This window comes from Brachionichthys hirsutus, unplaced genomic scaffold, assembly GCF_040956055.1.
Source record: "Brachionichthys hirsutus isolate HB-005 unplaced genomic scaffold, CSIRO-AGI_Bhir_v1 contig_200, whole genome shotgun sequence".
NCBI classification, from domain to species: domain Eukaryota; kingdom Metazoa; phylum Chordata; class Actinopteri; order Lophiiformes; family Brachionichthyidae; genus Brachionichthys; species Brachionichthys hirsutus.
The window spans coordinates 630,498-657,893 of record NW_027180317.1 but is presented as its reverse complement, the minus strand read 5'-3'; the positions used below and the strand labels follow the sequence as shown (position 1 = coordinate 657,893).

Genomic DNA, 27,396 nt, shown 5'->3' with positions numbered 1-27,396 from the left:
ATCAATAAATTGCGAACTGCTTTTCTTCCCTGCAGTTGTTCGCTCTATCTCCTTCTGTTCTCCCCCCATCTGTCTCAGTCTGCAGGTCATTCTGCCCATGGAGCTGCTGACCCTGGACCTGTGACTGTCCAACTGTTACCGTCACTGCTAGCGTTAGCATTAGCATCTGTAGATTTAGTTTTAGTATTTCCTTTAGTTTGGTTCACATATTATGAACCACTGGATAGATTGTAAATGCATTAGGATCTGCTGCTCCTGCTCCCTCCCCCTCCTGCTCTGTGTTGTTGTCTCTCTGTCACTCGCTCGTTCTCTCTGTTTTTAGCTCGACCCCACCTCTCCTTTGCTCTGTCTTTCTACATCTGTCTCCCCCTCTCTCTCTTTTTTGCACTCAACCGGTCAAGGCAGATGGCTGCCCATTGTGAGTCTTGGGTTCTGCTCAAGGTTTCTGCCTGTTAAAGGGAAGTTTTTATATGTGACCACGTGTGATTTTTCAAATGTTAATGTGTTTTGCTATAAAGGACAGCATGGATGGCGATTTAACTGAAAACACACTTCTTTCAGAAAAAACAAAGTTTATGGGTTCCTTTAGTCACATCACCAATACAGCATTTCATTTAGTAATTTATATTATATGCTTTAAGAAAGAGAGAGAGGGAGAGAGAGATAGAGAGAGAAAGAGAGAGAGAGAGATCATTTCTCTAAGACATCAATATTATTTATCATTTCTCTCCCATTGTTCATCCTGGTATGCTGCAGAGGAAGTTTCTTCTTTCGCTACAATCCATGGTCTTCCATTGTGTGACCCTTGGATCCAGGGCACCACAGTACTGCTGCTGACTTGGACAGAGAGGAAGGTAGGAGCTCGTCACCTCTGCACCACTGAGCCACACCCACTCACCAGCCAGGAAACGCAGTCCGATCCACACCTTGATGAAGAAACAGCAGAATAAGATGAAGCAATCACCCCTTTTGACACCCCCATAGTTTTAATTTTCAGACCCACTGTGGGGAAACCAAACACAATGTCTATTACAGTATTTGACACTATCCTATGCTCTGTTGTCTTCTGCTAGGCTGGTGCTGCTGCATCACAGAATGTTTTTTTCTAAGGCCATGGCTCATCAGAAACTTAAACACTTAGAGTTCAAATGATCTTATATCTTAATATGTTATAAATCTTCGCAGGACATTTCTGAACCTTTTGGTCATTTCCTTAGCGACAGACCAGAGAAATACAAACCTCGTGAGTGGCTGCCATTTTTATTGTCTCTCTATCCCAGACAACATGTTTTGCTTCTGGCAGGCTGGCGAGGTGGTAGGGGTGTGAGGTATTTACTGCAGGTGGTCCCACACCCTGCAGCTCTCTACAGTGCAGCACAGCTTCTTCCCATGTCTTCATCTCCTGGACCAGAATCATTGTCTCATCAAGACACATGATGGAACGTCTGGATAAGCACGTATCACTTTTCCATTTGGTACTAGATCTATACTTGAATGCACACAATCGATGATGTTTTGGTTCACCTACAAGAATAACGAAAGACAAACATTAATTATTGCATTGACATCACAGTGTTTTAATAAGCCTCATAAGAAACATCCACTCCATGACAAAAAATACTTTTAGTATTTATTACGAGCCTTTGACTCATTTGAAGCTCTTTTTTCTTGTTTGCTGCTCTAAGATTCCAGTTATCACAGTGCAACGAACAGCACGGACTTTCTGCTACAAGGTGTTTCTCAATAAAAAGATGATGCAGGGACGTTGGGATCTCGGGAGATGTTTGTATCCAAGGTAAAGTTTTACATTTTTCAGTTACATTAAGTCACATTCACAGACCCACATGGCTAAAAAGTCAAGCTTGGCACCAAGAAAGTACAATGTTCTCTTATTTTTACCATTAAATCCCTTAAATTGCAGTGAACATTAATATGAGAAGATTACACATGAAACAGAAACACATGAAAGTCAGTGAGTACACTCACCAGAATCCCATGAGAAGAAGGTGGAAATTTCATTTCCTTTGGACCAATACCATACCGGTTTATGTGTTCTATAAGACCTTAAACCGATCCATCCCTCAAACAAGGCAAGGCTGTTTGCCTCCTGCTGGTTTTTGATGGTGACCAATTCAAAATTATTCAGTCTGCAGATATATTGAGCAAAATTCCAGGAATTCGAATAGGGGACTTGGACGACCTTCAAAATTCTCAGGTTTGAAGTCACTGAACATGGAGTAGCGATGAGAACAACAAGGATGAGGAGAAGGTGGATGATTCTCTCCATGTTATCTGTTGAAAGTCTTCAAAGTAGAGTTTGATCACTTGACAAATATATGATATGAGCACCATGTATGATAACAGGAAAATAGCAACCATATGTCTCATTCTTTTTCTCTGACATTTTATCCTGTATACTAGGGTCATGGGGGGCTAGAGCTTATTCCAGTTGACTTTGGAGGTAGGGTACAACCTGTAATTTTTTTTTATTAAATTAAATTTAATTTCAGGAAGCACCGAGGCACCGTTGGTAGCACTGTTGCCTCCCAGCAATGTGATTGGTTCCCACCTGAGGCTAGTCTGTAGTAACTGAGAATAATCTCTGCTGTCTGAGAAATATCTTACATTCAACAAAATTAGACAGAACAGGACAGAACTATATCTGTAGCAGCTTGCCTTTAAATAAACCCAAACTATCCCACTGTTAGTAACTTTTATCAAACGCACAAGTCTGTTCGTACACTCACCATAAATGATGGCACCAGCAAAGTGAAGACATGTAGTAGCTTTTTGTTAAGAACACAATGGACATCCGTCATTCAAAGACAGCAGAGAGAGTGCTGTGCACCACCTTTATCCCCTTTAAGAGCCCTGATTCACCTGATTTGCACAGAACAGTGCAAAAAAAACAACAACCTTCTGGAGTCATTGAGTTGAAAAAGCATCCAGCAAACAAAATCAATTCCTGGTAGTCAAATAGATTCAGTGATGCATTTGGAATGAGAACAGGGCTTTCACTGGTCAAACAAAATCATGTCATTTGGTTTACATTTCGTCCAGAATACATGTGTATTTACATGCGTTTTACATGAAGTGCATGCCAGACTAGACTTACACGAAAATGTAAATGTTTTTTCTTCTTTAAGTAAAGTGTGATTTCTGTCAGAATCAAGACTGGGTGGAATCTGGCATTTATATCTGGAACAGATTGATATTTAAAAGAATGGATCACTCTAACTACCAAATTATCACCAATTCACAGACCATTGAGCCCCTGTGAAGATACAGTTTATGTGGGAATACGTATTGGGACTAGAAACGCTCCGTTTTGTTGAAACGGTATAATTCTTATAGAAAAGTGGAGATGACTGTCTTCATTAAATAAAACTGCAAATCTACAGAAACACACGTACAGCTTCAGTAATTATGGCGGCTCCGGTCAATGAAAACGTGAATTTAAAAAAAAAAGTGCTTTCCCCCCCAGCATTGTTCACTTGTTTCACCTGCAGTGTGCTCTCTTATTTCTTTTCAGCTTAATTCACTGAAAATGGGGAAAAGCCAATGAGTTTCAGATTGACTGTAGCCTTAGGAGCTTTATTTATTTATTCTGTATCTATGGTTACTGTTTTTATTTACTAGTCACATGTGATACTCGTTTTAATCTACATCACTTTGTCAGCTACAGTTGCTTTAAAGTTCTTTATAAATAAAGTTAAGTTGATTAAAATTTTAATTACTCTTGCACTCTTATTAAAAGTTTGCATTTTTATCGTCTTTTGGTACAGACTTACAAAATATTCGGGGTTTTTTTGTAAAATTAATCGGAATTTATACTGTAGACAAGACGACCGATTGACCTGTCACCTTAAAATCATCTTTCCCTGGAAAAAAGTCACAACTAATTATCATGTTTACTTAAGCACGGTAAAGTGAGAATGCATAGTTTGTGAGATGTGATCCCGATAATAGGAATTCTGCTGCCTTGATTGGCTGTGCATCGTCAATAAAATAAGAAACCACAAATCCATTTGAACGGCGGCTCTCACATTTATTACATGTAATACAGCTTCACTCCAGAATTGCTGCTTTGAGACACACACAAACTGATGATGGCAGACAAACTCAGCAGCAACACAAAGTAGATGCAGCTTGAAACAATAACCTAATCATCATCGCAGTGCACACCGACTGAACTCGAGTGATCCTGCGTCATGTTTTTCTGGAAGCTTACTAAATCTCAATCTTCTTCTCCCCCAGTGAAGCCCCAACAGGTTCGGCCTGTATGCACAGCAGCAGGTAGCTTGTTGAGGGAGAGCTTATTTGTTATCGTTTTAGTCATTTATTTTTAGGAGGCAATAGACATCATGTTGTTTGGACTTAGGATTTCGATCCAGTAACCGTCAGGATCCTGAATGAAAGCCAAGCCTTGCATTTTACCTGAGAAAACAATAAGAGAAGGGAGGAGACCAAACAAAGAAAAGTTCATTTCAAAATAAAGTTTTCATTTGTAAAGTTCAAATTTCTACAGGCGTATAACTAATTGCAGTAGTAAAACGAAAACATCTACAAGATAAATACGTATTTAATGTCACTACAAGAACCGACTGCTTTTCAGAGGTAGGAAAATGGAAAGGCGAGACATGTTTTTATACCACCTGCTGCTTTCCCTTCTTCCAATAAAAACTACAAAGCATCAGATCTGACCCGAAGGCTTTCTTCACATTTTATGGTTTCAGCCTCTGCACATTTTGAGTGCAGAAGTCAAGTAAAACAGGAAAGAAAGATCTGTTATTTATTTAACCCTCATAGCCATAAATAGATCTCACCATCATTGGGTTTCTTGACAAATGTGACTCCTTGCTCTTCAAACAACTTGCAGGCTTTGTAGACATCAGGAACAGCGATTCCAATGTGTCCTGTCAACAAAGAGGACACATTGTTGCCTTCCAAAACGTTTTTAATCGGTCTTTAGTGCTCATTTTTACAATCAGATAAGCAATCTTACCAAAGCCACGCGGATCCGAGTTTCCATTGTGATAAGACTGGCTCTCATCAGACTCCGAGCCCCAGTTACTGGGAGGCAAGACGGAAACCAGGACAAATGCAGCATTAGAGAAGGAGAGAAATGCAGATGAGAAAATATCAGTTGTCATTTTCGTAAAATTGTCGAGGACTGACAATGCTTCGGATTATTATGGTGGGAATATTGTACAGGAATGGTAAAATCATAGTTTTAACAATAGAATGTAATTCTGCACTGTCCCGTATGATGGCAATGCTGCAGCCAAATAACTGTGTGTCTTCTGCGTGGACACTTACTGTGTGAGCTCAATTGTGGCTCTTCTGGAGAAAGTCCAGGATGTCAGATCCTCCACATTTGTAGGAATCTCCTTTTTGTCCTCATAGCCCAAGAAGAAGAGAGAGAAACGCATGGAGGGAAAGTCAAACTTTTGCAGTAGCCTAAAAAAATTGGAGAGAGAGCGAGAGAAAGCACCACTTTAGTAAAAAAAACAAAAATGCGCTGCTCCCTAGTGCAACCCTCTGATGATAAGTGGACATTTCTAGCTCACAAAAGCTGAACCTCTTCGATGTAGAACATTCAGTGCACTCTTGCTTTGGCAAGTTAATGTTTTGATTAAATTAAAGTGACCTTAAATGTATATAATTATATTATATATTAATCCGAGAACCATTTTCAGTTTGCCGAGCTAAAGTTGAATCCCGATTTCTCACGTCATTCCGAGGATTCTGGTGTAGAAATCCAAGGATTTAACAGGATCTTTAACCCGCAGCATCGTCTGCTGCATCATGAAGTCCTGAAAAACAACACTTTAGATCAGGTGGTCTGCAGCAACATGAGACAAACACAAAGAAAACACATTTGTTTGAAATTCAAAATGCTCCGTTTTGGTTCCGATGGCTGGACCCCAGTTCAACGAGAAAAAGCAGCAGCAAAGGGCATTCCATTCAATCATCCCGTCCACGTGAGAAACGCACGTCAATATGAACCAACTGAAGACATCAGACCTGCTAAGATGCTACTTTGTTTTCCATGCACTCTTGTTTACACACCACATCGAAGGCGATGCCGTCCTCGATGTTCCAGAAGTCTCAATTCAAAAGGTGATTTGCTAACTTTGCACATGCAGAAAGCAAATCCTGCAGCTTGGTCTGCCACACTATTATCTAAACAGTTACATAATCGTCCAAATTGATCCCATTGATTAGTATAAAAACTGGATAAAGATAAATGTCTTATTTTGATCCTATCCATGTCCTTTTCCACCGTTTCCCGTCCGACTGTATCTCAATGCACGTTAGCATCTTTAACCCTTAGAACTCCATAACTTTTTAACGAGCATCTCCGTGAACGTGAACATTATGGACCATTTAGTGACAGAAAAACACCACAGCGGGCACATTCTGGTTTTAATCCAGAACAAACCACAGAGCTCGATTAACCTTCGGGACGTCGTCCGTGAAATCCGCAGTAAAAATATCACCATCAAAACCATTAATAGAGCAAATGTACAGAAAGAAAATTCCATTATCCACCACACAACTCATTGAACATCAACCGATGGAGCAGCAACCACCATTACGTATTACTGAAGAACAATTAGATTGTTAATTGCAATGCAAGGGCTTTTTTGAAATGCTCCTCTTAGACAGGATGTTTGACTGTACTCGTACTGTAATACATACTGTTTGACTGTACTCGTACTGTAATACATGCTGCTGTTTGACTGTACTTGTACTGCTCTAACATTCTATCTAATAAAGTTATTCATATATTTGCAGTGTGTGTCTTTCACAGTTGGTGGTTATCTCTCTGGCTGGCGACTGCACCCCCCCCCCCCCCCAGTGCTGCTACTCCAACAGGAGCAAAAATGTCACACACTGCTGCAACCATGGACACATAGAGCATGCAGAGTTTTACTTATGGGTGCTCATGCTGCGGTTTCACTCGTAAATTATTGCATTATTCTCAAGCTTTTTAGGACAGAGAAGGTGCATTTCTTTCAATAGACACCTTTTTTCGGCAGCAAATCAACCTTCTCCACTTCACACTATAGAATCTACTCACAAATATAAGTCAGCCTTCAGCAACCTGCTGACTAGGAAATACACAATTTTCAAAAAGAAATGGTCTCAAACGTGGTTCTTTTCTAGATCCCTCTAGTCAGTGTGGTTTCAGGAGCCAGCTGGGGCAGCGACAGTTCAACATTATGCATCTGTGATGTCTTTAGGATGCTGAGAACCTTCACTCAACGCTCCAACAGTATATTAAACTCAAAATGTGCTTCAGAGTGAATGTGACTGAAAATGTTCAATAATATGAGTCAAAGGGTAAAACTTTCACATTTATTTTACCATTGTTTTGAGAAATTGAATTGAATAAATACATTTCTTTGTAAGGCAACCTCCATTTTTCATTGCTTAATTATAACATTCTTACAAGCTTGTCAAAACAATGCCATTCACTGCTTTTAACATTACGCAGAATTGCGCTCAGCCTTTTGGCCCGGCCCTCCAGAATACCTTCTGGTTCTCCAGCGGCTCACGGTTGCGCCACTGCCCACATTGGTCGTTCGCAGTCCCGCCTGCTTTTCGTCACCGCGTCACGTGTCTGGTTTTGGCCGCACCTTAAATCGCTAACTTAACGCGGACCGTTCTGGAGACGCGAGCTTTCTGACTTTGCTAAGCTAGCATAAAACAACCCCCCCTGGGTGTTTAGCATGAGACGTGGCACCGCTCGTAGCAGAATAATTCGTCATCGAGTGATCAAACACGTGTTGCTGGGAAACTCACCCTACCTTTGTAGCTGGATCCGCGTCTTTACAAGCCGCCGCCACCGCGTCGTCTGACAGACCTTTGTCGCTCATTTTCCCCTGACAGACGGTACAAACCTGGACCGCAGCTCGGACTGCACTGTCAGTCGGACAGGAAGTGATATTCCGCTGGGGGAGGACATTAACACGAACACTTCCGTTGATTTTCAGAATAAAGGACACAGCAGTAGGCCTGCGACAGTAATTGGCACCAGCCGTTGAGCACTGATCTGCATATTAACTAAAACACCCTGACGACTTTAACTCAAATTCAAATTCATTACTTCATGCAGCTTTAATAACCTTTCGGAACAGTAAAACAAAAAGCATTAATTTTGTTACTAGCTTCTTTTAATCATCCTATAAATATATGCTGCATGAGAAAGTATCACGCTTCACTTACTCTTTCGAAGAAGCAGCAATTTTATTTTGAAAATAAACAGAAGGCAAGGAATCTAACAAGTACTCCACAGATTCCTTACATGTATACCATTATTTTGCAATACAGACAATAAATGGCCAAATTTATTCATACCAAATTTTTCTGATGCTCATTCCATATTTATTTGGCATATTTTGAAATGACAACAATTATTACAGGTTAGACATGGGCAGTTTTAATACTCAATTGTTTTGCATCCCATTAATAAAAACCCCACCTATCAGATGTATAATAACAATGTTAACGTATGTTAGAAAAACCAAAAAAACGAAAGAAAAGAGGGGGACAGAGATGCAAAAAGACGACAATGTAGCACATCTCGCTCCAGAGGAGGATGTCTTTAGTAGCTGCGTCCAAACAGGGTGTAGAACTGGGCAAGCTCCTTGCCGCTGACACACATTTGACCAGGCTGAAGCGTCTTCAGGGGGGAAAAGGGGATACAGAGGCTCTTGGCACCCATAGATGGAGCTCCAGGCTCCAGGTCCCGGTCCCTACAGAATAACAAGGCATGAAAATAGCTTTTAAAGTTAAAATAATTTGGCCAAAGCTAAGTGGCATATGCCAGGTGTAACTAATATTTAGCATCTTGTATTTTCCAAATGAAAATCTTGATGTGACTGTCAATTCGACAAGAAATGACATGAAATGATAGACAAAAACTCCTCTGACTTCATAGTGTCTCTCTTCATATGTATATTTGATGGATACTGATGTTAAAATGCTGTACAACCATCATAAAAAATACGTAGGACATACTTGGCAGTGGTTGTCTTGATCCAATCCTCACACGGAATTTCACCACAGAACGGGATCTGGACAATCTATCAAGCAAAACGCGTATTATTCATCATTTACTCATGTGAGGACAGACATAGTGTGGGTTGCGTTACTCACCTTGCCCTTCTCCAACTCCTTCTGGAACTGTTCCATTGTGTCTGCAACCACCATGTTATTCTTAAAGTCATCTGAAGCTCTGAAAAGACAAACGTAGAACACATTCTTTATGTTGACACCATGTCAGAACCTTGTATTCTCATTTACAGCTGGATCTTTCAAAGTCTTGCCACTTAATTGTTTTTAACAAAGTTACCCACAGCTGGTTGGGAAACACGTTGATGTTTAAAATGTACTAACTTTTTTTTAAACTGTGGGCAGCAGGAACAATATGTAAACATGAAACATTTTAGAAACAGAATGCAGTCCATTTGAATTTAGATACATTTGTTGGTTAGCTCTGCTCTCAAACAGACTCCGGAAGGAAAGAATCTGGCTTTGGAGCAAAAACACACCTTTTGCCATCTGAAATGTGCCATATTATTGTGATCTACTTATAACAATAGTAAAAAGATCACAAACGTCTCTTTATTTTGTATTTATCAATTTGTCGATGAATCCAAGCAGAGTTTCAAGTCTAGCCCCGATGTACAGTGCTGCACCCTACTTCTTAAACAGGTTGCTCTGGATGTCTTCCAACATGACGAGCAGCTCCTTCTCCACCTCAGCTTCTGGAATTGTGATCTTTGCACCAGAGTCTCTCCTCACTGCAACACACTGCCGCTGCTGCATGTCTTTAGGGCCCACTTCTAAACGGATAGGAACACCCTGGACAAGAAATACGGATCGAAACAATAAGCAGAAACTGTAAAGATATATGTAGCGGCAAGTCCAGGCTGTTGATATTTACTAACTCTTATATTTTCCTACTCCGTTAACTGCTGCCATTTTATTCCTTACCTTCAGTTCCCAGTGGTTGAACTTCCAACCAGGGGAATAGTTGTCTCTGAGGTCGACCTTTACCCTGATGCCTGCATCCTGCAGGCTGTTCAGGTATTTGGAGCATTGGGTCAACAAGGCCTCCTTCTCCTGCTCTGGCAGGGAAACGGTGATTCCACATGGGATGATGACAACCTGGAAAAGCAAAGACAAATTTGAACTCTTAAATTACATCCCAAAAAAATATTTGGAACATTTTAATTGTTATTATTTGTCCTTCTGTTAAAACATATCTACTGCACCTGCAGACAGGCCACCCTGGGTGGAAGTACAAGTCCCATGTTGTCTCCGTGGACCATAGTAAGGACTCCAATAGTCCTGGTTGTGATTCCCCAGGAGTTCTGGTAAGCCAGCTGTTTCTCGCCCGGCCTCTTTGGATCCTCAAACATGATCTCAAACATCTTGGAGAAATTCTGACCCAGATGGTGGGAAGTAGCACCCTGAGGAGACACAGAATAATGCCCAGGCCCAAATTACTTTTTAAAAATATTTTTTTTATTTAATATTTCTGTAAAATATAAATTCCAAGTGAAAAAAAAATCATGAAACAATTTCTATCTTTGCAGCTTCTTCAATTTCTGCAGCTCATTGAACATTCAACCATCATAAAAACGGGTTTGAAATCAAGTATAACATTTTGCTGGCCTCAAAATGAATGGATGATCAGTAAGGTAGTTTATTGGAGTACCTGAATGGCTCGGCCACTGGCAGAGATGAATGCTTCCACTGTGGTGGTGTAATCTCCTCCTGCAAACTGCTCCTTCTTGGTCTTCCTTCCCTTCACCACAGGGATTGCCATCAGCTCCTCATAAACCTTGGCGTAGAGATCCAGGATCTGAAGAACCTACACACAAATAATGTGTAAAGTACACATGCATGTACTTTTGTACCATGGGACATAGCTAAATACATACACGTTAGTGCTTTGAAAGTTCTACACTACTCAACACTGAAACAACAGCAGAGGCGTGCTTGTGGATACCTCCTCCTCTGCCTCTTCTTTGGTGGCAAAGGCTGAATGTCCCTCCTGCCACAGGAACTCTCTCGTCCTCAGGAAGGGCTGGGGATGTTTGAACTCCCATCTCTGGAGTGGGAAGTGTAGGAACCGAAGACGTGAGAAGAGGGAAAAAGAATTCAGGACTTTGAAAGACGTACGTTAGGAACTGGGAGTTAAGATGGCGTGAATGAAATTGTAGGAGGTTACTAACCACAACATTACACCACTGGTTGAGCTTTATTGGCAGGTCTCTGTGGGATTGAACCCATTTTGCATAGGCAGGGTACATCACTAAAGCAAACCAAAAGAGGACAAAAGGCTAAAAACCAAACATATCGGGCCAAATCAATGCAAACCGCTGCAGAGAAACATTATTTAGATGCACTTTATGCTACGTTTATGGGCATCTGCACTGATACACACAGACTGGTCTTCAACCAAAAGCCGTGTTTCACACCTGTCTCACTGGTGGGTCTGATAGCGACGGGCTCAGCCAGCTCTGTTTTTCCTGACCGCGTTACCCAGGCAACCTGAAGAAGTTCACAAAATCAAATTACATCATGCGGTTGTATTATTTTGACAGTCATCACATATGTGTCTTAACACAGCAGAGCGGACTTTTAATGCCTTGAATGCTGTAACACATGCATGCTCTCTCTCTCCTTTAGTGTTCATTCAATTTCTCTGTTTTTACCTCTGGAGCAAAGTTTTCAATGTGGGACTTCTCTTTATCGATGGCGGACTGAGAGACAAACATCGGAAAGTAGCAGTTCTCCACTCCCAGTTTCTTAATCTCCCGATCGAAGAAGTCTTTGATGGACTCCCAGATGGCGAAGGACCAGGGCCGCAGTACATAGCAGCCGCTAACATCGTAGTACTCAATCATCTCTGCTTTAGTGATGACCTGGAGGACACATTGGATTACATACAGATGCTTCAGATAAATGCAAACAACATTTAAACTCTTATCTAAACGTAGTAGCTTTGAATCTATTTAATTCACCTGCGAGTACCAGTCAGCGAGGTTCTCCTCTTTCTTGGCCTCTAACCCGAGCCTGTCGGAGACGAGCAAAGTTAGTCTGACGACAATGCAATTTTGAAGGATTGTTGTTTAGTCTAGTTTCTGGCCTCGTATTAAAGAATTAGTTACTCAAATGGTTTTGTATGTTTTGTCAGTACTGCCAAATTATAGTTGCAGAACAAATTGGGAAAATTACTGCAGCCTGAAGTGAAACCAGAAACAGGAAACGCAGGTACATAATGATTCCTGACTGCATACTACTAACACAATACACAGTCATTCCAAGTCCAGCCAAACATGCAACTGAAAATTCACATCACTATGTAGCCAGCAAACCAGCTCCTAAGTATCAAACAACAACGGTAGAGCCTCAACACGAAAGCACAATACTATAGCATGATCCCAATAATAGTCCTTATCCCAGGAACACAACTGTTTTGGTTTTATTATACCTTTTGCATCTCATAGCCTTCACTGTTCAGCTAAGCAGGTCTTCAGAATGAGGGTTGTGGGGGTTTGTGTGTGTTGATGAGACAAATGTGTTTGTTAGAAAAAAGAAAAAGAAACATGCAAAATATAAATATGTATATATTTATGCAAAGCAGCACTGCTACAGAGCAATCAGACTTCATCCTTGAGGCTGACAACAGATCAAAAGCACAAATCAAGCAGATGAAAAACACACCAGCCATTTAAACTCACCAAATAGGAATATAAAAAGGACAAAAAAAAACTCTTCAGTTGTTTATCTACAGCAGCAGAGGGTTGTGTTTACAGATGATCCATCTTCAGTGTCCACAAAACAAATCCCAGCTCTTCCCTCCGTCCTCATAAAGCTGCTGCATTTGTTTAAAGGCTAAAATATGCAACTCGTGGTTTGATGCAAACGATCCATCCACCGGTACGCAAAAACTAAACACCTCCATGCGGAACAACCATCCTAATTAAATCAGTTTCCTTTAATATGATTAAAGCAGAATTCTGAGAGAATAATTCGGTATGAAGCTTTTTATTAGACCAGACATTTTCACGCAGCTTCCAATCAATGTCAGTAAAAGAACCTAAAGTGGAACCAGTAGTAACTGTCTCGCCGTAGATCTGTTTTATCCAACAGATGATATCCATTTGTCTACGATATAGTTCCGTCTGCAGTCTGGCTGCACAGGAGGGATTAATATTAGTATTTCTACTAGTCACCGTATTTAGAATTAAGGATATAAACCTAATGTTTAAAAATTACGAGTTAAATAAAGGTACACTTCAAAGGTTTCAAAGTAGAAATCTATACTTCAGATGCAAAAAGTAAATAAAATAAAATTATGTTCCTCAATATCAATATTTGAATGACATTCACAGTATTAATATTAAGACTTATAATTTTGAGTGATATCAGGCATCAAGTATAAACATTGTGTTCGCTGCTTGAGACGAGTGGACTCACTTCTCCACTCCTCTGATCTGATCTGTTTCCAGTCTCTCACCGTGTTTGTTTCTTAGATCCTTGTCCATCTCCTGAGCCTCCTGAGGCATCCTTGCCTTGGCTTGCTTTTTCTCCTTTACCCTTCTTCCCTCCTCCTCCTCCTTGTTTCTCAGACTTATTCTCCCTCTCCTTGCGGTTTTTGTCTTCTCCTCCGGTGGCGCCGGCAGCAGTTACAGGCTTGTAATCTTGTCCAGTGAGCGTTTTGTACTTGGCCTTCAGGTCCAGAAGAGTCTTGATGGCTTCGTCCACCTGGTCCTGAAAAGGGAGGACAGTCACTTTTTCATCTCTCTTAGAGGTTTATTTATTTTCCAATCTGAATGGTTCCTTACCTTGGGGGCCTTTGTAACCTTTAGTTTCCGGACCACTTCTCCCTGAGTGGAAACCATCTCAAAGAGGCTGCTGTCAGAAGGAGCAGGGCTGTTCTGAACTGGGGCAGGTGCTTTCTGCACCGGGGCGGGGGCCTTCTGCACCGGGGCGGGGGCCTTCTGAACTGGGGCAGCTCCAGGCTTGTACTCCTGGCCTGTGACCTTTTTGTACTCAGTTTTCAAGGCGAGCAGCTGTTTCACTGCTGCGTCGATCTGGTCCTATCAACACAGGCACAAGGATTCAATTCATGTGAACTTAATACTGAAAGTTATTTAAATTATTATTAATTTAAAAAGCCAATTCTCCAAATTGCACTGGAAGTGCTAAGCTTTTCATTTTTTTTTCAGTGTTAGTGTATATTTTGTGTAATTAATATGCTAATTTGTTTATTTTAATGCTACTAATTAACCCATTCTTGGTCTACACTCTACACTTTGGAATAATTGCCCACTGAACATACGTGATTTGAATAGTAAAGTCTCTTTTAAATACCGCCTAAGGATGCACTATTTAAATATGTGAGTATGCAAATATTAAGCATGAATGTAATAACTTTTCTTAAACATTTCTGATGTTTATAATTTTATGTTTTATTGCTTTTAGATTATTATTGTTAAGTGAATTATGATTATCGTGTGTATTATGTTTTGTGTTGTCTTTCTATGTGGACCCCAGGAAGACTAGTTCGTCACTTTTGCGGCAGCTAATGGGGATCCTTTTAAACAATTAAACAATTATACTTCTTAGGAATTTCCTTTCTTGTATATTTTTCTGTGAGTTATCTCTCACATTTACATATAATAACAAAATCATACATATTGATTTATTTATCAAGATAATGTCACAAATAATCTGTAGTCTTGCTGTTACTGCAAAGATATTTTTATTGCCAGAGACTACAGAGGCTTCTCTAGATCAGTGAATGTGAAATCACTGCTACCTCTAAAAAACACAGCATTTTTCTGCAGCAGCAGCAGCGGCGGCTGCTGGAACAAGAAAGTTTACTTATTTTTTCCATAATTTTGTAACAAAGGAATCTGGCAGCTTGTTGCAGGCACTGTAAAAATCTGAAAATACTGGCATCAGATCTAAAATGTTTATATGCGACATTCCAGAAGCATAACTAACGAAGAAAAAAATATAGTAAAACTTCTATACTGTTGGCATCAGAATACCTTTGGGGCTTTCTCAGACTTCAGTTTCCTCACAACATCACCCAGTTGTGTAACACGTTCATACAGGCATGACGGAGGACGGGAAGAGGACGAAGGGGAGGAGGAGGAAGAGAGGGAGGTCACAGGAGAAGGAGCAGAAGAAGCAAAATTGGAGGGGGCCATCCCTGGTTTGTAATCCTGATTGGTCTGCTTTCTAAACTCTGATTTGAGAGCGAGGAGCTGCTTCACTGCTGCATCAATCTGTTCCTGGTGCCATCAACAAACCAGTTTAGAGTTGAGAGTAGTTAGGGATAAACGTGACTGGCAGGCAAATGATGTGGTGACGTGACTAAGATGCAACAAATAATTTGGAACACTAGAAAGGAATGTCAATTCAGATAATCTCTAAAAAAATAATAATTGGACAAATGAAAAGGACATGCAACTGAATGAAAATCACCCAATAACGGGGGGGGTTGGGACATGAGAACTAAATGGACACACAGACTTGAACAGTAACCGGACAAATGAAATCCAGGTACCTTTGGTGCCTTCTCTGCCTTCAGCTTCCTGACCATCTCACCCTGTTGTGCCACATGGTGATAGAGGTCAGAAGAGGAGGAAGAGCAAAGGGAGGAGGAGGAGGAGAGGGATGTCACAAGAGAAGGATCAGAGGGAGCAAGAGAGGAAGGGGCCATCCCTGGTTTGTAATCTTGGCCGGTCAGCTTTTTAAACTCTGCCTTGAGAGCGAGGAGCTGCTTCACTGCTGCTTCAATCTGGTCCTGGTGCCATCAACAAACCATCTTATAGGTGTTGGTAGTTAGAGTCTGGCATGCAAATGGTGCAGGGGCATGACTAATGATGGGACAAATCACTTGGGACACGAGCAGGGAATGTCTACTCAAAAAACTTTGAAGCACGAATTCACTGGACAAGGCTTTACTTCTCAGGACGTCAGCATCAAATGGAGACACAGATGTGGCCATGAATAGTAACTGCACAAACACGAGGGTACCTTTGGTGCCTGCTCCACCTTCAGCTTCCTGACCAGCTCACCCTGCTGAGCAACAGGGGCATGAGGGCAGGAGGCGGGGCCTGTTGGTACAGTGGATGGAGCTGGATCAGAAGTAGGAGGAGTCATGCCTGGCTTGTAGTCCATACCAGTCAGCGTCTTAAATTGTGCCTATGGAAAGAGAGAGATCGAATGAGACGACAAGACATTAGAAACATGTGTCTTTATCTGGGCTTGACTATATCGTAATGGAGCAGGTGTACCTTTAAAGAAAGCAGCTGCTGAACTGCCTTGTCCACCTGGTCTTTAGGAGACTTCTCGGTCTTTAACTGACGGACAGTTCCACCTTGAGCTACAATGCTTGAAAGCAAATCACCAGCTGAGGCCGAGGAAGGCGCTGGGGCTGAGGTTGAGGCAGCTTTAGAAGGAGCAGCAGGCTACAGTGAGAGATAAGACCGATTTTGAGACAGAGAAAAAGACAAATACATTGGTGGTACAGGTGGGCCATGACTGAGAAGCTACTCCTTTCTTCTAAACCTGAAGCAGCGTTTAAATTTGTGATATTGGACTATTCAAATACAATTTGATTTTGCAGTCAAGTGGATCAACTGTGACATGACATCTAACAAAGTTCAGCAACCTCTTTGTTCCAACCCGAAGCCTGAACAGCCTTGAAGGAGAGAAAACCTTTCTGCATCTGCCTCGATGTCAGTCGTCCAACTGAGATTGGAAATTTCACATACTCAACTAGTTTAAGCACAGAAACAAAACATTTCAGTGTAGAAGTGTCTAACAAAACTCACCGCACTGTTTGAGGCCTGATTCTTGCTCTTGTCCTTGGATCCAGCAGTTGGCATCTCCTTGACATGCCCATCAGGAATGTAGAACAGGATACAGGGACTCTCCTGACAGCTGTGAGGACTGTGGACATTTAAGATGTTAGACATGGACAGTCAGGCAATCGTTACGGCCAGACATCTTATATCGGTACTGCGCAGGTGTTTCCTTATACTCTCTTTCTTCCCACCTGACTGCTTCATAGGGCTGGTCACAGATGAAGAAGCCTCGCCTCTGGAGCTGAATCATGTCTCCTTTCTTCAGGTTCTTCAGACATGGATCTCCAAGCATTTTCTCCTCCGACTGAGAGAGTGAAAATGACACAGAGTCAACAAGATTTAAAAATAACTCGGGCGACGCTGCCGTTTGAGAATACAAACCTTGCTGTTTTTATTAATGTAGTCTTTAAAGTTGTCGTCTTTGGCGATGACTGCTTTGGTGATGAGGGGCTGGTAGTTGATGCAGATGGCGGGCAGCAGAGGGGCGTTGTTGGTGTCGGCCAGCCAAGTGATCTTTGTTGTTTTCTTGTAATCCTTGTTCTCCAGGTTCAGGCGAGCCTCCATGGATGCAACCTTACCATCAGCCCCCCTGAACGGTAGAGTAAGAAGGCAGACACGCGTTATTTTAGAGTGACTCCACGTGATTCTCAGTAATAATACGGATTAACTGACTAATAATCCTACGTACTTGTTGATCTTGGTGATGATGAGGTTGCCCCAGTTGATGAAGGTGACCATCTCTCCCTCAGAGAATGTCTCAGCATCGGCTCCTTCAACAAACACTCTGGGTCCATACCAGACCTCTTTCATGCCCACTTCTGGATTCTGGGTGAACACAGAAATTCTACATTTGAGGATTTAGAATAAAATATCTGATTCATTAAAAAAATTAGGAACCAATTATGAATCAAAAGATGAATGTGTGGCCCCAAATCTCATCTCTGTTTTAGTGAAGACAGTATCATTTATAACTACAGCAGTGTCAGACTGAGGAAAGCATTGCCTGCATTGATGGATGCTGAACTGAACGATTGGTGAATGAAGTGAGCATTAGAAGGATCAAAGACAGCGCTCTAACCTTTGGGTGCTTGGCCACTTCCTTCATCTCCTCTGTAGCCTCTGGGACAGAAACAGGCACCACGTAGGAGCCGGAGAGGGCCGTGAACCTGGGAGCAACCGGATCGATAACCTAACACACACACACAAAGGTCAGTAAATGGAAAGGCAGACTAATTGAAAGTGCAAAGAAGAAAATAATGTGACTTTATCATAAACTGACCAACTACAACAGAAATAGATTTATTTTTTAAATAGGAAGGAAGAAATGAACAAAGTATGAGACACAAGCAGAAAGATGAGTTGAAAAAGAAAAGCGGATGTAATAACGCATGAGAAGGAACGAGCCTTTCTTCAGATGGGGTCTAGAGCCGCCACCAACGTTCACTGTTTTACCAGCCAGCTCAAGGCCAAAAAGGTTATCGATGATAAACATCAGAACAAGCAGAAATACAAGTAGAGAAGTAGAGATTAACAGAAAGCCTTATAATAATAATGATGATGGAATGAAAAGCTCAGCATCCTCTGACTCGCTATGAAACCTGCAAAAGTAACAAATCCTTTAGCTGCTTATTGTACAAACTGCCCCGCTGCTTAAAATCAACAGTGTTTGTGTCTGATCGTGATACCACAGACTCAAAAACATCTCGCGTGGCCTGTTTACAGCGAGGCTACATCTTATATACAGTACTCTTCATAGGATGATTATCAGTAAAGAACATTTTGACAGACTTCTGACCGATAAGTGTTTGTGATGATGATTTTAGAAACAAAAGCGCACTGTTAATAGAACATATGAAGAAGTCAAATGGATAAAGTGGACATGACCATTAATTTCCCATTTAAATATCTACAAGGGACTAAAGGATGAAGGAAGTGAACAGAAAGGAAAATGAAGATGATTTAAAGCAGGTGAAATTTATGGGTATTTTTAAATAAAGTTTGCCATTCATGTAAACCACATAGTAAAGATTTAAATTTCAGTTTAGAACATTCAATCTTATCCTCTTGGGTTTAAAATCAACCTAATCCACCGATTATTAGATTAGATCACAAATTATGAATCAAACTGGCCACAACATTTCTTAAATAAAAATATTCTGACATCCTTCTCCTCTCTGCAGACATTAGTTTACACCAAAAGTCCCACTGATTATTGTGGCGTCACAAATTATGTTTTAACGATTTAACTCACAATAGAGCAAACCACTCACATCAGCAGGGATGCAGAAACGCAGGCAATGAAATCAGCAAACAGGAAAAGAAAAAAAAAGAAAAACATAAAGCGAATATAGAAACATAAATTATTTAATCATACTCTTTCATGAATTTTCTGCCATTACTGTATACAAGATCCTTGATTTGCTGCGCCCTCTAAATGTCAGATAAAAAAAAACAGCATATCCACATATGTGATTGTTTTTGTACTTGATATAATCTGAAATCTTTCTGGCTGGTGAATAGTGAGTGGCACTTGGTGGACAAAGCAGCCCATCATGAAAGCAGGAAGAGGGTGGAGGAGTACCTTCAGACAGCTAACGGGCAGCTTGGAAACAGAAGAGTGAGATGCTATTTAATGTCAGATACAGAGAGAGGAGAGAGGGAGACAAACATTTAAACAGAATGGACTGTTGACAGAATTTCCTGTCATTGCGTTGACCTTGATATATTGTCAAATCCTCCTGTTTTTGGCTCTCGCATGTTTTCTTATTGCACTAGTACTGGAAGAAAACCCTCAACTCCAACTGTGATGTTTACAAATTTGACAGAAAAAAAAACGCAATTTACTTTAATAATAAATTACAAATCGTAACTATGTGCTATAAGAAGCCAATGATCACTTTTTCTGTTGCCCAACAAACCAAAATGGAAGCAAACAGAAATTCCCAACTTAAGAGAAGCATAAAATGAGAAGTGTCAGCAGCATGAGTAAGTCCGATGAGGTTTCTAAAATTAGCTTTATACTGCAAAGTACACCGCAGATCAAATCTAAACTCGTATTTAGTAACTCGTTAATTAAAACCCGCTTCAGCTACAACTGAGTCAACAAGACTTTGTTACACTTTTCTCATTGTTTTACTGCAACTTTTAAAAGTAGTTGCTTATATTTGTGTCTCTTTACTCAACAACCGTTCCCATTAAACACATATGAGAGAGTAATGATATCATGATCCATCAGGAAAACTGTGGGATTGATTCGACTTTCAAATACTGGAATAGTCATTCAATTACATTTTTAAAAAGAAACGACTAGTATACAGTACACCACTTTAATTTCTTCTAATTACTCCCACCAGACGGTGGCAGTAATCAACTCACAGGCTGCTATGAACAAAGGAAGAGCACACGATGGGACCAGGCAGAACGCAGAAACACACTAGAACCGTCAAAACTCTGGGATGCTTTCCCAAAAATAAAAGCAAATCAGTGGTCGAGTCATACTGAGACGACTGAAGAGTGTCCTCTTGTGGCCCACCATTATGCAAATCGTGTTGACCTTATTTCTCATAACCATTCATGCTTGTCTCAAAAGTAAGAAGATTAAAAAAATAGTGCAGCTTCACAAAAACTAGCAGCTAGATTTCAAGTGTGCACTGGAGTCGAAGAGTTTCCTGCAAAACAGTCCTGGGAGTGCTTTAAAACAAATAGTTAACGAAGGGTTTCTGTCCTCAGACACAACAAAAGGCTTTTGAGTGAAAAATATTTAGCGTATGTGTACCGCAGTATCTCTCACCGAGTAGACCGGAGAGTATCTCCACGAGATTAATGTATCCCTTAGCTTCAGGGATGAAGCAGCAGGGGCCAGCAATGAAAGCCACACAGAGGAAGCAACATGGATGCCAACTGATGTGAAATGAAGCAGAGGTTTATTCATGAGGTTCTCCATGTTACTGAGGGTGATATGGAGGATAACGATGGGTGACGAAGAAAGAAACCAGGTAGCAAAATGAAAGGTTGAACAGAATGAAAAGAGCAACGCAAAAAGAAGCCATGCCAGCACGGAACCTCAGAGTAACTCAAGCTTGTTACATATTTGTTCATTCGTACAGGAAGTCGTCGACTCCTGTCCGTTTAACTTTACGACCGCGCCAGTTACGACATACCGGAAAGCGGGCGAATTGAGTTAACTGGCATCGAGCGTACGGCGGTTTTGGCCCCAGCTCCTGGCAGCGCCGGCTCGCCCACGATGTCTACCAAGAGGAAATTGTCCCCATCGACTCCGCAGCATAATATACCAAATTTAACACGGGCCGACTTACAACCGGTCCCTCGGAAACAAACGCGGTTCTCAGTCGACGACGACCGGCATTCATTTTCTCTTACGTATAAACTAGTTCAATCAAACTGAGAAGTTGCTCTTATCCTTGAAAAATGACATCTATGATCTAACCCGAGTCTTTAACTCAGTGGTCTATAGGACAACTTAAAATATTGGACATTCATTTGTCTTAGTGTTACAACAACAAGCATTGCTTAAACAAAAAGGAGCCAAACTTGAACTCAGAATCATTTCCCCACTATTCAAGCAAAAAGCCAGTTTCAGACATTTAAGCCGAGATGCAAGTTTGTCAAGGAGGGAAATGTACCTTCTTATTGAAAGCCCAGATCTTGTCCCACTCCATATTCACCACCGACCTGGATCCACCCTGGAAAGGATCGTAAGAGAGCACTTTTAAATGATACAAAATGTAATCTATTAATTTTAATACAGTGACTAATTATTAATCCATTAATGATGATTTCAAATTCTCGTGATATGGTTAGACTTCATGTCCCATCATGGGACTATTGTCTTTATACAAAATAACAGCCAAACTAAGCTGCCTCGGTAGAGGTACTGTACAGTTGCGTGTGAAAGTGAAAAACATTTGATCGGCTGAATGTCTTTTCAGTCCACTCATCACATCATTTCCTTTCCTTGGGCAGAGTGGAGAGTCGACCACCTCCCATAAACTCGTCATAAAGCCCTTTCTTTGCTCCTGTTCCCTGCTCATCTCCATCTACGGCAGATTTACCTGGGCTGCTATGAACTGTTTCAGACCTTCAACAGTCATTCCTCTCCTCAGGACTCCTCTGACAGTGGGAAAGCGGGGATCATCCCTGGATGATGATTTGAGAAAAATTAACATGGCAGTGCTGAGTTGTTCGAATGAAAATGAAAAAGTGAAGCGCTGGAGGAATACGTTGAGAATTAAGGGCAGGGCGATGGAAAGGATGCTGGAAAAGCTAAAAGCAATAGCCACCTCATATGTTCAGTGCAAGTCATCACATAAACCTACCATCCATCGACGTATCCCTGCTCAACAAACCAGGTGAGCTTCCTCTTGGACAGCACCGTGTTGTTGAGATTGAGCCGGGCGTACTCCCAGATGTAAGGCTTCCTGAGGCGCAGGGCATTGATTATCCAATAGAATTGCTCGTCGCGGTCGTGGTACTCGGTGGTCCTGAGGGCGTGGGTCACCCCCTCCAAACTGTCCACAATGGGACAGGCAAAGTCGTATGTTGGGTATACTCTGGAAGAGAGAGTCGGGATCGTTTTAACAGCTTCAAGAATACTGGCCGGTATTTGACACCAATAGGTAATGGGCAAGTTGTTGCCATTTTTATTATTCACAACTAATAACCTCGATTCCCTTCCTAGGGCTCATTAAATTCACATACTTGTATGTGGTTCCAGTGCGGGGATGGGGCGCGTTCTTGCAGCGGAAAAGGGTGGGATCTCTCAGGCAGCCGTTGTTGGAGTTCATGTCAATCTTAGCCCGCATACAGCAAGTCTGACCAAGCACTGACCCAGCTTTCATCTCCTCCCACATCTTCATGTTCTGTTCCAGCGCTACACAGGACAGAGAGGTGCGACTCAACAATAAGCGTTCAGCGTGAATATTCACCGCGACTCAATCACGTCACGCTTCCCGGGCATACTGTTTTTTCTGCATTTGGACTCGAAGCGCTGCTCCCTCTCCTGCTTCATTCGCTCGGGAGGCGTGTCATCGATGTAGGACTTCCCCTCCGACAGCAGCTGTTCACCAAACTGCAAGATGACGGGAAAGCTATCGCTGGTGTAGGTGAACTGGTCCGGGTGGATCTGGAGCATGGCCAGATCTTCAAGGATCACCTAAGAAAATAGAAATACATGTAAAGGTTAGAAGGCCATTTCTATCACACTTTATATAATTATATTATTCTCTTTGCTCTGAGATCTGCGTTACCCTCTCAAAGTCCTCTTTTTCTTTCTCAGGATTGGTGTCATCAAACCGCATGACGAGCTTGCCTTTAAATGTAAGCTGGTAGTGCTGATTGAGCAGGGCAGCCTTGGCGTGGCCGATGTGCAGGTATCTAGCCAGACAGAGACAGAAGAATAAAAAGGCTACAGTTTTACATTTACAAACTGGGTGACAGTGTAGAATCGGTGCTTTCTTCTAATCCTCAGATCAAGTCTTACCCGCTGGCCTCGGGAGGGAATCGAACCACCACTTTTCCCATCTCTGCCCCTGGCAAATCCACAAACTTACCAAGATCCTGCTTCTTGTCACCTGACTGCCAACCAAAGACACGAAAAACCGGTATAAAACCGTACAGCTTTCATGTCGGTCTTTAATGCTCCTCCTTTACCCTCAAAAAAGTTACAGTTGAAAAGCGTTACAATTAAGACAACGACCAAGACACCCGTCAAGATAGTTGTGGTTTTATCAGATTCGCTTTAGCTACACGCCAACAGCCAATGCAGTTTCTGTTAACATTTAAGCAACATAGTTTTGCTTAAGGTATTCAGTATAATCCTCATAAAATAAAATTATACTCACATCGGATTTACCCATTAGATTTTTCTTTGAGGAGTACTTGTTCCCCACAGATGTGAAGGGAACCTGTGAGCTCAGGAAGAAGAACCAGCGACTAACATGGGTGCAGGACTTGCCTCGACTTGGCCAGTCTCCATGACCTGCAGAGAAACAAGCACAACTCGTAATGCTGCATTTCAACTTCAGTTCATCTGCAGATATTCCACTTGAGAAAAACAAAAAGCAGACAAGACCTTTGAGGGCAGCCCAGACCGACAGGTCGGCCAGGGTGACGGCACGTCCAACCAGGAAGGTCCGTAGGGAAAGGGCTCCATCAAGTTCCCCCAGCGCCTCAGTCAAAGCAGACTGACCACACAGGCGCTGAGAACTGAACTCCAGCCAGTGGTCGACCTGAAGACACCAGATACTGAGGATCTGGATTGTGAAACTATCACAGAGTGCACGTCACACACACAAACCTCAGCTTGCTCCATCGTGTTTGCTCCATAGAGGCCGAAAGCAGGAGCCACCCGAGCCAAATACCGACTGATGGAGTTAGAGTCCCCGAACTGGATATCACTGCAGGAGGTTGAGAAAACAGTCGAGATGAATGATAATAAAGACAATTCAATAAATCACACAAGTTAAAGTGCAACAATGAAACACAGTTTTAGGTTTCTGGAGCACACTGTTAGGATGCGGCCTACTCTGAGACATGAAGTTGAGTGTCTCTGCCTTCTTCCACTGACACTTGGACAGCGTCCTTCACATGCTCTGCTGCCAGGAGAGCCCCTGCAGGAGATAGGAGGAAGGGTTTCATTGTGAGTCTTCATAAACATACTGAACAGTCTAAATCAGCTTCAGTAAAACTTTCGTCTTCAGTCCAGACTAACTGTAGGGGCCAAGTTACATTAAAATATGCTAAAGGATAGAAAACTAGCATTGTAATTTTGGGTTGAAAGTGTATCCTTAATTTGGAGATTATTTAGGCTCAATCATAAAAGTGTTAAATCTGTTAAAGTAATCTGATTTACTTTACGTGGCTTTATTGTTGAAAGCAGTACGATATTGTTGTCACTGTCACTTTAAGAGAGAGTTCTTAATTGATCTAGGGTTCTAGGAGGAACTGAGGCACACGGTTTCTTTACCATTGTAGTTCAATAAGTCGGAAGACTTAACTGTGAATGATCCAGTAAAATTGCTGAACAGAAAGGAGCCTGATTTTCAATTTTACTTTTTCTGCATTGTTTGGATACAAGCGAGTAAACCAAGGCTGTCTGATCCTCAACCTGCCACACTAACCATTGTTTATCAGATGACGGACATTACGGTTAGAGAACCTGTTGAACTGGCCCTCCAGTCTTCAACATTATTCTGATAAAAGTATTAACCTTTCTAACGCATCCGTACTTGTATATTTTGTCCGACAGCCTGCTTTGTCATTTTCAGAATCTTAGCATGTTGACTGTATTAAAATGCTTGCAACACATTCTAAGACCTCTTTCAGACAATCCATACACAGATCTGCCTCAAAGTTTGATTAACCCTTCATTGGCCAAGAATCCACCCCACCCCCCCTAAGATATCTTGTACGTAAACAAACAACTTCTCCTTAGACGCTAAAAGCTCCGATCAGCTTTACCACTTCATAGCAAGCATTTCAACGTGCTTGCATCAGACTGCTACATTCACCGCGACCGCAAAAGCGCTGTTTAGCTCCGACAACTACGGTCAGTGAAAGATCCTACACACTAACCGCCGTCTATCGAACAAACACAGTTAACGCGTGCACGATTACAATACGTTACAGATATATTTTAGCAACATGTAATCCTGCATATGACTAAACATACTCACCCAGCTGAGCTAACTTACATTAGCTAACGCTAACGAGTGAAATGTCCATAATTTACAAGGTTAATGTTTCCTGTGCCAATTTCATAAAGTTATTTTTGCATAATGAAGCATATTTATAACTATCCCACTGCAGCGCATGGAAGTTATAATGTAAAACTGAATGCACGCTGGTGCCATTAAGACCACATGTTGTGGTTTGACATGCCACGACGACAAGCAAGCTAACTTTAGCCTTCAGCTGTAATTGACGCGAACGACAACCTAAATGATCATTTTTGGAGCTGCGGCTTACCTAAAGGCGGGTTGGTCGTGTTGATAATGAGTTTTAACGCCATATTGGGAAATTCGTTTTCCAAACGGGGTGAAGCCTTTTCACTGTTCACTGTTCACTGACAGCCGAGAGCGCCCTCCAGCCCAGGAACCGGTACCAGAGCAGCGACGTGATGCAACTTCCGTTTCGTTTTGTGATTAGCGCCTTATTGCCGCAACACTGCCGCCTACTGTACAAAGGGGATATCTACTTGTCCTGATTTGAAGGACGTCGGTGGTTCTTCTTCTGCACTTCCAATTTCGGAATTCTTGAAAAACTCTATCTCGACGAGAGAAATGTTTGGCTCTGCCTAAAATGTGACAATTCCTTAATTTTCCTGTGTTGCTACACTAGTTTATTTTCACAATATATTTTAATGCATTCTTGTATTTTTATTCTCTTATTTTTTTGCACATGTTCCTTTACAATATATTCTTTATGCATATTTTAAAAATATTTTTCTTTGCTTTTTATTTTTTATTTTGATTGTCATCATATCAGCATACGATATGTGGGATCTAGTCTTAACGCTGCTAGATTATTTTGTTCAGGGCATCGCTCAAGATCAGTTTTGTTATTCTCATATCTTGTAAACCATCTATTCTACATTTACTAATTTTACACACACACACACACACACACGCACACACGTAAATTGGACAGGATATGTTGATGTGAGTTTTGCTCAGTCCCAGGGGGAAAATAATGTAGTCTAATTTTTCTCTTAAATGATATATATTGATTGATGACATATTGTTTAAAATAGCTTTAATGGTTAATTATTTTTCTTATCTTGTGGCTTTTTCTGTTAGTGGTTAATATAAATTACATATGCAGAATATTTTAACCAGCTAAATATTAAAATGAACAAAGTTATTAATATAGTACATATACAAAATATTTTAACTCTAAAATGAGGCAGCACAACGACTCCTTTATATCGGTCATTTTAATGTGCCCTTCTGTACATCGAACTTTCAAGGCCCATTTTTTAAGCCTCGATTTTGTTTGGCGCACCCCGTTGTGGCGGAACGATGAGAGGCCAAACCCGCAGTTTCAACCCGGACACGTGTCTCGTGCGCGCTTCCTGCGCCGAGTTGTTTAATTTCCGGTGAGATGGTGGTGATTGGGTTTTAGCGGTGGATTTATATCAGCCTCTGACTTCATACCAGCCTCACCCTGAGAGGGTGCTCACTCGGTAAAACGAATATCACCATCAATCGTTACGGTATCATATGAGCTTAGCTTTTCTGTTTGTAAGTTGTGGAAGTGGAATGATCTGTTTGTTCTTGTGTAACTGGACTTTAATATGCCATGTTTATTTGTTTAATGACATGTTTAATTCACAGTTTGCATTTTTTACATACCGGTAGTCTACAATAGTTTGCTACAGATGTGTGCATTATACTTTTATTTAGGCTTCAGGCAGGTTTTATTACTTGAATAACGCAATTCTAGTAGCATTTATGAATCCAGATAT

General features: G+C 41.4%; 2 protein-coding genes across 3 annotated transcripts; both read right to left on the bottom strand.

Annotated features, from left to right (window-relative positions):
• Nucleotides 1-4,027: 4,027 nt before the first annotated feature.
• On the bottom strand, nucleotides 4,028-7,950 carry LOC137912575 (lactoylglutathione lyase-like). 2 transcript variants are annotated; one of them, XM_068756710.1, is made up of 6 exons: nucleotides 7,818-7,950; nucleotides 5,734-5,816; nucleotides 5,320-5,460; nucleotides 5,006-5,073; nucleotides 4,827-4,916; nucleotides 4,028-4,437 (listed from the first exon to the last, which is right to left on the bottom strand). In XM_068756710.1, exons 1-6 carry the CDS (start codon nucleotides 7,884-7,886, stop codon nucleotides 4,346-4,348), a joined length of 543 nt encoding a protein of 180 aa, XP_068612811.1. In that variant the 5' UTR covers nucleotides 7,887-7,950; the 3' UTR covers nucleotides 4,028-4,345. The 2 variants fall into 2 exon arrangements, with proteins under 2 accessions (XP_068612811.1, XP_068612812.1); XM_068756711.1 differs by having other exon boundaries at nucleotides 7,813-7,940.
• Nucleotides 7,951-8,371: 421 nt separating this feature from the next.
• LOC137912574 (bifunctional glutamate/proline--tRNA ligase-like) lies at nucleotides 8,372-26,035 on the bottom strand. The gene is made up of 35 exons (XM_068756709.1): nucleotides 25,899-26,035; nucleotides 24,457-24,541; nucleotides 24,229-24,328; nucleotides 24,004-24,160; nucleotides 23,770-23,910; nucleotides 23,413-23,503; nucleotides 23,180-23,306; nucleotides 22,893-23,085; nucleotides 22,632-22,803; nucleotides 22,250-22,483; nucleotides 21,986-22,070; nucleotides 21,557-21,616; nucleotides 17,992-18,102; nucleotides 17,602-17,738; nucleotides 17,295-17,502; nucleotides 17,105-17,217; nucleotides 16,872-16,998; nucleotides 16,341-16,514; nucleotides 16,081-16,248; nucleotides 15,608-15,847; nucleotides 15,087-15,332; nucleotides 13,875-14,129; nucleotides 13,547-13,800; nucleotides 12,048-12,099; nucleotides 11,739-11,948; nucleotides 11,502-11,574; nucleotides 11,256-11,335; nucleotides 11,030-11,131; nucleotides 10,736-10,891; nucleotides 10,290-10,487; nucleotides 10,009-10,182; nucleotides 9,716-9,876; nucleotides 9,169-9,247; nucleotides 9,031-9,095; nucleotides 8,372-8,765 (listed from the first exon to the last, which is right to left on the bottom strand). The coding sequence occupies exons 1-35, from the start codon at nucleotides 25,939-25,941 to the stop codon at nucleotides 8,615-8,617; spliced, it is 5,022 nt and encodes a 1,673-aa protein (XP_068612810.1). The 5' UTR covers nucleotides 25,942-26,035; the 3' UTR covers nucleotides 8,372-8,614.
• Between the last annotated feature and the right edge of the window lie 1,361 nt (nucleotides 26,036-27,396).